General features: G+C 40.1%; 1 protein-coding gene across 1 annotated transcript; it reads left to right on the top strand.

Moving 5' to 3' along the window:
• Window positions 1–970: 970 nt before the first annotated feature.
• Window positions 971–5,024, top strand: NXT2 (nuclear transport factor 2 like export factor 2). Its single transcript, XM_009646664.2, has 4 exons — window positions 971–1,151; window positions 1,237–1,323; window positions 2,495–2,639; window positions 3,555–5,024. Exons 1-4 carry the CDS (start codon window positions 1,029–1,031, stop codon window positions 3,731–3,733), a joined length of 534 nt encoding a protein of 177 aa, XP_009644959.2. The 5' UTR covers window positions 971–1,028; the 3' UTR covers window positions 3,734–5,024.
• The last annotated feature ends 6,383 nt before the right edge of the window (window positions 5,025–11,407 follow it).

The raw sequence follows: 11,407 nt of genomic DNA, 5'->3' as shown, positions 1-11,407 counted from the left end.
CTGAGCAATCTGATCTAGATAGCAGTGTCCCTGCTCACTGCAGGGGGGTTGGACTAGATGACCACTAGTGGTCCCTTCCAACCCTAAACATTCTATGATTCTATGACTTCATCCAGGCAGGCTTTGAATATCTCCAGAGAAGAAGATTCCACAACCTCCCTGCGTAGCCTGTTCCAGTGCTCTGTCACCCTCAGAGTAAAGAAGTTTTTCCTCATATTCAACTGAAACCTCTTATGTTTCAGTTTGTGCCCATTGCCCCGTGTCCTGTCGCTGGGCACCACTGCAAAGAGTCTGGCTCCGTCCTCGTGACTTCCATCCTTAAGATATTTGTATGTATTGATGAGGTCCCCTCTCAGTCTCCTCTTCTTCAGGCTGAACAAGCCCAGCTCTCAGCCTTTCGTCATTATCAGTTGCAAATATTGATAATGTAATGCTGAAATAGAGTAGTAGTAAATTATAATATTTTAGACAAAATACCATAACAGAACCAAGAGCAGTTTTATTGAGGTATGGACAGGAAATTCAGAACCACTGCTTTCCAGGATGTCACAGTTGTAAGAGATCAAAGGCCAAACGGCTAAACAAACTGAACAAATAACCGAATGAGCTCACAGGGCAGCGATACGACAGCACAGGCTGTTACCTTTGGGTGAATAAAAGTGGAGAGATCTAAGGAAGAGAATGAGATGTGAGGAAAAGTGTTCGGTTTTTACCTGTGGATATAGCACTGGAGTGTTTGATACTGGAATACATACAGTGTGTGTGCATGTGCTCTCTCTCTCATTTTTATATCCAATTATACAATTACATTTTACATATGTATATATAAAGGTGTTTTAAAAAATGAGACTAATTTTCAGAAATACATTGAATAAATCTTGTTCCTGAATTTTATTTCAGAACAGCCATCACAGCAACAGATTTTTTCACTGAATACTTGCACGTTCACACCACTTGCAGCCAGCTGTAGCCCATTTTTCAGTGTAAATTTTTACAATTTAAATACAATAAATATATCAGCATTCAAAATGAATCCTAAAACTGTCACCTTGCTAAAAGCTGGTACCTCCTGCAAGCAAGAAAGGAGTTTGGAATCAATTTCAACATTATTTGACATCATCTTTCAGTGGGAATGGAAAAGACCAACCAAAGTGACTTGCTGGAGAAATGCCGTAGATGACTAGGTTGCATAAAATTGCCTGCCTTAAGTAATTTGGTATGATTTCTTCTCTCCAGGATTTCAAAACCTATGTGGATCAAGCTTGCAGGGCTGCAGATGAATTTGTCAACATCTATTATGAGACCATGGATAAAAGAAGAAGGGTAATTAGATATTTTGACAGTAGTTAGAACTGTCTTGTGCATTTTTTGCTTGCTTTTCTAACTAGCATTACACTTGAAAGCACCTGAAGGTTGGTTACCATGCATTGTGCTGGCCAGGGGGAGACCTCTGTTCCTCTTAGACTGCCCTGTAGGGGATTCTTTATGTTACTGTGCAGCGTTGTAAAAGGGCCCCTTTTAGAAAGTGCCTTAGGCTTCCTCATGATAATTGTTCAGTTTGTCTCCAGCTGTATTTTACAGGTACAGGATTTGGGCAGTACAGGCAGGTGAAATTTGCTTTGTTTGTCTCGGAGGTCAGGATTTAGCTTTTTTTTTTTTTTTCCGAAACTTCTTTTATTAGCAGTTATCACTTGTTTTGGGAAGTCCTCAGGAGTGCCTGCGGCTAAAGTGGAAACAGCTCTGTCTGGCTCTGAAAGTCTTCATGGACCACACTGATGTGGTACCATGTAATGGATATTTGCACCAAAAGAGAGCTGTGGAGATCATTCTTTGGAATTTTAAATGTATTATAATTGTAATTTAATAACTTTTCGATTATGTGAAAATACCAGCAGGTGCATGTAACTTTGTAGTCACTTTGTGCATAAGTAGGCTAGGCAGAGATTATCAACAGCGTGAAGGAGAGTTAGGCACCCACACAACTGTTACAGCTTCTGAAATGTTTGGGAAGTTCTGGTCTGCTGCTGCAGGTAACTGTCCTTTTTAAGTTTCCACTGTTTCTGGTCTTGTTCGCTTTTTTTTTTTTAATAACCTGAAATTACAGTTTCCTGACATCATCTGTGTTGGGTGCACACGCGCCCCACAAAAAAATACCAGCGATAAACTTACTCTGGAAAGGTAGCACTATCCTTTTCTTAGCAACTAGTTCAGTTCTATCAATAGTTTTGTTAACGTTATCTCATTGGTATTTAAATTTGGAGGCGTATGAGTCACTATGTAACTTACAAAGCAGAATATGTTTCAGTTAACTTTAATTCTTGGTCAGGACCACTAATTGTTAAAAGGAGCTAGTATTTCAGGAGGGCATTTTATCTATTGGAGTAACAGAAGAAGTCAATAATTCACAACATAAGGATCCAAAGAATATTTTATATGTTGTCCGTTGTATGTGTTTATGCATTTTCCCTAAATATATATTTTCATAATCACTCAGGCTTTAACAAGACTTTATTTGGACAAAGCAACGTTAGTTTGGAATGGTAATGCAGTGTCCGGCCAAGAAGAACTGAATAAATTTTTTGAAATGTTGCCATCTAGTGAATTCCAGGTTAATATGTTGGACTGCCAGCCTGTTCACGGTAAGGCTGTATTACAATTTACTTGTTTATTTTTCAGTCTTTTTCTAACTGTTGAAAGTGAACTGCAAGTATGATGGTGCTCAATAGTTCTTTTGGAACAAGCTTAGAGAAAATACTGAGGGTTGAAATGTCAAGTTGTGCATAAATGAAGCACAAATCAAGAGATGCAGCAACTCCACACTTTTCCTCATGTCTGGGAAAATATTTTAAGGACTTTTTTTGTTCAGATCACATTCAGACGTGATGTATTTTCATGTATTGAAAAGGTCTAGCTTATCAGGTTATGTTGTCTACAATGTCTAAGAGCCAAAGAGACCTCTGCTGTAGCCTCTGATACTGACCTGCAGTGTAACGAGGAACAGATGATTACCCTGTATGTACTTTGATTTCTTTACATCTAGAATAGATGTTAAGTTCTTAAGATTTCTAATGAACAAGTACGAAAGAAAGGCTTACATAATTGAGAAGTTAATAAATGACTCCTAATGGATATTTTGGGAATGTAAGTAAGGAAAAAGCCTGTGGTCAAGAACACTTGCTTTGCTGTGAAAAAGGTATAATCTCTAATTGTGGGGAAAAAAGTGTATGCAACTTGCTAAATATAAATATACACATATATCTCAAATAATGAGAGCTTATTCTAAGCAAAACCTCAGCGTGTTTGTTATAGTGCTCTAAAATGAATGACATGAGATGAAAATAGAAAAGCCACTAAAAAGCAGTGTTGATGAGCGAAGACACCATTGTCTGTATAGAAATGATGCAACAAAACTGTACTTTCAATGACTGTGTAACTGATTGTTAGCCTATTAGTAGTATAACCAGAATTGAATGAAAGTTCTGTGTACACTTCCTACTACTTTACCAGTTAGTCTTTGTTTGAGTTGTTTTCTTTAAACTTTTCTCCTTGTGAAGAGCAAGCTACTCAAGGCCAGACAACAGTCCTCGTGGTGACAAGCGGGACAGTAAAATTTGATGGTGACAAGCAACGCTACTTCAATCAGAACTTCTTGCTGACAGCACAAGCCACACCTACCAACACAGTGTGGAAGATCGCCAGTGACTGTTTCCGCTTTCAGGACTGGGCCAGTTAGCAAGGATCGGCTGCGGGAAGTGACCTCTCTCATTCGACAAGTTGAAGTTAGCTGTAGAGACAGCCGTTCCCCACGCCTGGGAAATGCTCACTCTGTGTTTGCAGCTGTCATTATGGAAGGTCTACAGATGTTTCGGGGTTGATCCCAATGACCATGGGTTTAGTGGTAGGAAACAATCTTAAAATGTGAGAGGTTGCTCATGTTAATTGAACCTAATAAAATGCTGAAGGCAGTGAGCTGTGTTGGAATCATTCCTAAAATGCCTTACGTGCAGCTATGCACTTCCAGACTTCTTGTATGTAATGCTGAAACTCTACTATTTGAACACAAAATCTTCTTAATGTACAATTCTGACCAAACGTGTAATTTTTCCAACTTGAAACGATCTGTTTTTACAGTAGCATCTTCCCTCTTTAGAAGAAGATGCTTGTGGCATGTAGATAGAATTCTAAAAGCTACCTACTCTTGGTTGTAAGAGGCTAGGAAGGATTGACAATGATTTCTACTGTTTGTGAAAGTAGCAAATATAGCTCCTGAGTGTGTAGTCTTTCAAATAATCCATTGGAGAGCTAGCGTTACCTTCTCTGATACGAAAGGACTAAATAATCTCATCAGGTTTCCTTTTGGCTTAAGCTTCTCAGACACTGGTTGTAGTTAATTTACACTGATTCGTATGTAGGGCATGCTGAATGATTCAGAGCTCCTATGCCAACAGCTCTGTCACATGCATGTGAAGGACTTCAAACTGATTATTTTTCTTTTGAAGTCCTACAGTGTAAGAAATGTTATGTCATTGCTGTTTGCTTTAACTGTTAATTCTGTTGCTATGAAGTTTGGACTATTTTTCCCATATTCAATCTGCAAGTTTTGAATCCCTGCTGTCTTTTCAGGATCGTTGTAAAAGAAGTGGCACTGAAAGTGTGTATTACTGTGAAGCCTTCAATTTTTCTCTTCAGTACTGTTATTCAGAACAGGTGCTTTGATTATTTTCAACTTGGAACAGCTCCGAACACAAATACCATCTTCCTCATGCAGATTTTTACTGTAGTTTTCATGTTGTCTTTAAATATTACCTTTAATTACTGATTCTGGCTTTTTTGTGTGCCTTCCTTTAAATTTGCAGTTTAAAGCTTTCAGCTACTTTAAAACGGTTTTCAAGGCTACAGGTTAAGGCTGTACATCTTAACTCAGGAACTTAAGAGTAAATCTGAGTATCAACAGATTTGTTTCAAACTGGCACATTCCTATTTTAAGCCGAGTAAAAAAAAAAAAAAAATCAAAAAGTTAGCTATTTAAGTGCGAGTACTCTTGCTTGTAACTGATCTTAATACATGTTGCAATGACAGCAGCAACCTGAACACAAAAGCAGTTACGACTGCAGCTCACTTGTTTTTATGACTTAAGTCAGGGAGACTGTGAAAATGAGCAGTATCTAACTTGTGTAAAACATCTGTAGTTTGTGATATAATCCCACAAATGACAGGATGTTTAGGTGAAATGGGTGGGTTTATTTCCTTTTAAGGCACTCTAGTCTTTACATCAGTAACTTAGAATGAGTAACCTGTCTCTGTTCAGAAGCTGGTTTATGTTGTGAACTATTGTGTAACTATTTTCCAGCCTGAAGAATACGAATTCCTACAAAACAATGCAGGAAATCCAGAATTTTGGAAAACTGTAAATACTGTAAATACATTGTTATTTCTGTATGTAGTGAAGAAAGGATCCCTCTATTTAATTACTGTTTGTTCTTAACAGAATATGCGAGGTTCATATATTTGTATGATCTCATTTCTACAAGTTTGAAAAGAAAACCCTAAGTTTGCCTGTTACTGATACAGCATTGTTGAACTGTGACACTGGTATGGTGTGCTTTGCTTTTTCTTTTTTATAATTTGCTGTTGATTGTGTAAGTAGCGTTACAGATCCGTTTTGCACATGCAGAACAGGTTTTGACTTTTGAAATGCAGTGATGGGTGCAGCTGTAGCATTTGTTTGTTGAATTCTAAGGCAGTCACCAGAACACGCACTTGTATCTGTACCTGATAAGTACATTGGCTTGGGAATAAGTACTTACTGGGTATTTTTATTCAAGTTTTAATTTGTATAGTTTTTAAGCTTTTTCTAGTCAGACTGGGAGATCTAGAGTATATGACACAATCTTTCAGTCAAATGTTTTTCTCAATTTTCATGCTATTCAAATGCAGGCTGCTCTTAAATCCAACTTCTGCCATTAATATTAAAAAACCCAAACAAATAAAAAAAGCCACCGCTACCTGGAACATTACTTAGGAAGCTACTAGCCGGCCTAGCTGGACAAACCCAGCTTAAACTCTTAGTAAGATGTGTAGTTGGAATTGGACTTGGTGTGCATGCAGGGGGTTTTTGGAGAGAAATGTAGTAGAACGTAAATGCTCCAGCCTGGGGAGAAGTGCCAGTTCCGTACTGCCTATTTCCATCATCTTCCAGGAGGCTCACTTAGGGTGATTCCCTACTACCGTGATTACCTGTTGCTCTTTGTAACTGAAAATGCTGCTTTACAAAATATTTTTATGGAGCGTACCAAGTGATAATGTAGCTATTAGATTAAATCAATTTTAAAACTGAGTGATTAATGGCACAAACAAAAAATCTCTTCAGTCCTAGCTAGCTGGAGAAGTTAAGGATGCTGCAGCTCTGTGCTGCTTGTTAAAACTTCTGTGCTGAAATTAGCAGAAGAGAACATGCAAATGCTTTTTATTCTGTTCAGTACACAACCATCGGGCTGGTTTAGCTTTCCCCATTGCTCACTCTGCTGTAATATCTGAAATTTACAACAGGCATCTATAAAGTGAACAAGTTTATGCTCTGAACTGCAAACAGGAGTTAATACTACCGCTTTTTGCTCTTAGTTACTCATGTACAACTGGTCAGTGAAACAAAGCCCGCTGAAGAGCTAAGCACTTCCACAAACTAAATTGTGGCTACTGATCTTCCCTTTTTGTATACGCCCTGTATCATCTTTATCAGTCACTGCTTTTATGCTGCTTTGTTCTTTTGGCATACTACAGGTAAATTGACTTAAAATATTTGGGCTGTTTCTTGGAATGAAGAAAAGTGATTTGTTCTGGTGGTATGAATGATTTGTTCTGATGGTTTTGATACGCATACGCTTCTTCATCCTGGTTGGAGAAAAGCACATCATAAAGAAATGCTGTTTTATCAGTGAAGTAACTTGCCACACTTGAATATATTTTGTAAGTTTCTGAAATTGTTTAAGACCTCTTGTAAGATTAATTTTTTAAAAGATAAAAATCAAAAACCTACCTGATGTTCTGCTTTTTTTTTTTATTATTAGAAGTTTTCATAGTTTGTTCTTACGATATTAAAAGTGCAAGAAATAATTTGCGGCTTCCTTATCTTTACTGCTTGTGTTCCAAGTATGAGTTACGTGTTCTGATTGTTGCAGGATGGTGCTGGGGCACTGCAGCACAGGCTGGCTGTGAGCTCTTTGTCAATGCTGTGGTAAAAAAAAAATGTGTCTGGAGTAATAACCCTATAGCGACTGCCTTACCAAGAACACCGTCAGGCAGTAAACAGTGTTGACCTGGCTAGAGTAACAACCTCAAACTGACATTTCCCTCTAAAATTTACTGAAGTTTAGACTGCTGTCCAGCAAATCCGTGGATGAAGTCAACCAAAACTTGTGCCAGATCCTTGGATTGTAAATATTTTCACTGAGAACATGTTGTTGTGCCTCTGCTCTTTTTCTGCTAAGATGAAATGAAACACTCAAATAAGGAACGGTTCGTGTGGTAACTCTGATGATTTATTCACTTTATTTTGCTGTTTAAAACATCAAATTACTAACGAACACTTACACAGTGTAGATAGCAGCTTTTATTTGCTGGCAATGAAAAGATGGGGATGCTAATGCCAGGTCAACTTTTGTGTGGAAACAGACATTGTTCTAGAAACAATTAACGCCAAATATATTGTAAAGTCCTTGCTGTGTTTGAAGGTGCCGATTTCAGTGAGGCTTTGCAAGCAGTCACTTTCTGTAATCACCCTGAGCAAGGCTCTGACAGCTGATGCAGCGTAAAGGTTTAGGAGTGCTGGGAAAAATGTCACTTCCGGGGCCAAACCAGAAGGTATTCTTGGCATTTATGTTGAAAGTGAATCCAGAAATTGCTCTTTCAGTATTCCCCCTGGGCTGAAGAAAAGAACAGTAGAGAGAAGGATGTTGTGGGGAACCATGTCAAAGGCCTTACAGAAGTCCAGATAGATAGATGACATCCATAGCTCTTCCCATCTCCACTGCTGTAGCTGCTCCATCAAAGAAGGCCACTTGGTTGGTCAGGCAGGACTTGCCCTTGGTGGAGCCATGCTGGCTGTCTCGAATCACCTCCCTGTCCTCCATGTGCCTTAGCACAGCTTCTAGGACCTGTTCCATGATCTTCCCAGGCACAGAGGTGAGGCTGACAGGTCGGTAGATCCCAGGCTCCTCCTTTCTAGCCTTAATAAAAATGGATGCAATGTTTCCCTTTTTCCGTTCTCAAGGGACTTTACCTGACTGACATGACTTTTCAAATATCATGGAGCAAAACCTGAGCTTCCCTTGCAGTGGGAGGGACTTTGCTCCCCCAGTCCCTTCCTCATGATCCATCCGCTTGAGAGGTGGAGGAAGAGAGGCTGCCAGTGAAGGTGGAGGCAAAAACTTGTTGAGTATCTCAGCCTTCTCGTTGCCCATTGTTACCAGTTTGCCAGTCTTGCCCATGGCGGGGGGACGCTCTCTTTGACCTCCCTTTTCTGGCTGACGTACCTGTTGAAGCCCTTCTTACTATTCTTTGCATCCCTTGCCAAGTTCAGCTCCATCCATGCCTTGGCTTTCCTGACCCCATCCCTACACAACCAGGTAGCGTCCCTATACAGAATTCTGGAAAATTACCTACTAAAGACACCACAAATATTAGAAGTGTGTGAATAAACACATATATATAGCCAACTGCACTTGTATATTTAACTATTTGTAGATGCATATTGTATTTAAGCCTATCTGTATGTATGCTGTAGATCTCATTGCAGTGTAAGGTACAGTTAATGCATGATGGTGTAATCTTATTTAAACATCTGGTTGAACTGTAACTATAAGAATAGATGTAAATCCCAAATTACTACAGTTCACCGAGACCTTGTGATTCTTTCGGGTATCGAAAGGTACAGATAGAACAGCAGATAATTAGAATTAGATGTTTTGTTAGTTACTTGGCAGGAGGTCTTGTGCTTTCCTTATTTGTGAACTGTGTAATGACGGGTAAACTTTTTGACAAGGGCAGCCCTTTTGTTTTTTTAGGTAGGACCCAGATACAGTATGTTGCACATAGGTTGCATTTTGGGGGGGACGGGGAAGAGAAACGGATGTATTATGAAGATACGTAATCAGTGGGGTTTGTTGGACCTTTCAGGTTTGTCTATAGGATGAAGCAGTGAAAAGCAGTTAGTAACCAGCTGATATTAAATCAAACATGTTAAGCACAGATTTTAATGTCCAGTGCATTGAAGCTTTGATGTGGGCAAATCTTTCACACTCGGAAAACTCTAATAGTCCTGCCCCTATTCTCATCTAATCTAGCTGAGTGCAGCGGTAGCAGGCAGTTAGCACTGCAGTTCCCCCACACTTTCTAAGCTGTTAGTCTGTAATGCCTCTAAGACGCCAGAGTCCTGCTGATGGGCAGTGGTCAGGCTGAAAAAGAGACGTTAAATCACTGAGATAGGCTAAAAAAATATTTTAGATAGGCATAATGACTCCCTCTTTCTTATAGGGGGAAACGTGAGTTGTGGTCAGCTTAACTCTGTACTGGAGGAAATCCTCACAGAAGATCTTCTAGTGGGGCTGATACAGTGGTTTAGTTATCCCAGTGTGAAAGTTCGTTAGACAGACAGCTTCTGCAGCTCAAAATATGTATGTGTGTTTGTGTATATATTGCTTATGGCTCTTCAGGAAGTCCAGGCTGAAGATGAAAAGTTGAAAATTCCAGAGATACTGTCCGAATCCTTGCAGATGGAGGTAGCTGACTAAAACTTTTACTGTTGTCTGACTACCTGACAGGGGATTTTAAGAATATTGGCAGTTTGTTGGTTTCTCTGACACCCTTTTTTCCACACGATGCCGACTACGACGTGCTTTGCCGAGCTGAAGATCTCACATACATCTCCTGACAGAATGCTGGCATATACTACTATTGCATGTGCTCCCGTTGAAATTGTTTCTGGAGCTTGGATTTTTTCTCCACCCCATACTGTTCCATTATTAGAATGCCTAGGTATTCACAAGATAACTGTTTGATATCTAATGATACTTTGTCGTTTGGTCTGTGGCTACTGCAGTAGTTTTCTACAGGGCCAAAGTTGACTTGATGCCTGCCAATCCTCTCAAGGATTTTTTGGGGTTTTTTTAAACTCATCATTTCAGGCATCCAGTTTACCATGATTCTCCACAAGGTCACAGTACAGATAACAAGATGCAACAGTTGCCAGATAGAAGGAGAACTTAAGACTGTTTTGCTGCTGGAAAGAATATGCGTGATACAGGAAATCTTAAGCCTATAACATAAAAATCTCTCCTCCTTTGAAGTTAATGTCAAAGCTTCTTTTTCCTGCAGTGTAGTTTGGATAAAATCCAAACAGTAATTTGTATTGTGTGGTGCAGCATTCCTAGTGAAGGTACTTGTTCCTTGGAATTGTTCATTCATCTTTATCCAAAAAACCCCCACCCCAACCCAAGAAATGACAGGCTGTCAACACGGCTAGCACATCTCAAACAACCCTCGCCTGCCTAGGTGGTGTTTGTTTTTTTTTTTTTTGTAGAAAGTGTATGCTGTATGTTGTTTTAATCTTAAGGTTTAACTTGTACAAATATATTCTTGGAATTACAGATCTCTCCGTGTGGAAGGATGTTATCGATGGCTTAAGAAGTTATTGTGCATTGGCAAAGCCAAGCAGCAAGCTGAGGTACGGATGCTTTCCTCATGGGAACAACTGCAGTTTCGAAGCTCTTTTTGATGAATGCTTCCACGTAAGCCAGAACAATCTTGCTTTAACAGAACGAGACCTGACCCTTCCAAACCACTGTACCTGGCATTAACATTCAATGCTCTCAAGTGATAGGAGGGTGCATAATGCAACAACAACGGAGCTGCTTTTAGTTACGTGAAATGCTGCCCGCGGTAACAGCATCATGGTCAGGTAACCAGGTGGAATACAAACTGATTTTAAAGCAGCAGCTGTTCAGCTAAGCTCTAAGGCTGACTGATGAGAGGGGCAAACCACTGTACCTGGCATTAACATTCAATGCTCTCAAGTGATAGGAGGGTGCATAATGCAACAACAACGGAGCTGCTTTTAGTTACGTGAAATGCTGCCCGCGGTAACAGCATCATGGTCAGGTAACCAGGTGGAATACAAACTGATTTTAAAGCAGCAGCTGTTCAGCTAAGCTCTAAGGCTGACTGATGAGAGGGGTCTCTGTACGCACGTAGGGCAGGTGTTTATTGTAGAAGAGCAATACAAATCGAGCCGAAGACCAGCCCCCGCCGCAAGGCAAGCCTTGGGCGCCCGTTTTGGGGTTCGCCACCCCAACCCCGAACCGCAGGCGGCCTCGGCGCAGCCTCCACCGCGCGTCGCCCCCCGAGGAGCCCA

Source organism: Egretta garzetta, unplaced genomic scaffold (genome assembly GCF_000687185.1).
Source record: "Egretta garzetta isolate BGI_Z169 unplaced genomic scaffold, ASM68718v1 scaffold411, whole genome shotgun sequence".
Classification (NCBI taxonomy): domain Eukaryota; kingdom Metazoa; phylum Chordata; class Aves; order Pelecaniformes; family Ardeidae; genus Egretta; species Egretta garzetta.
This window is presented reverse-complemented; position numbering and strand designations above follow the sequence as displayed.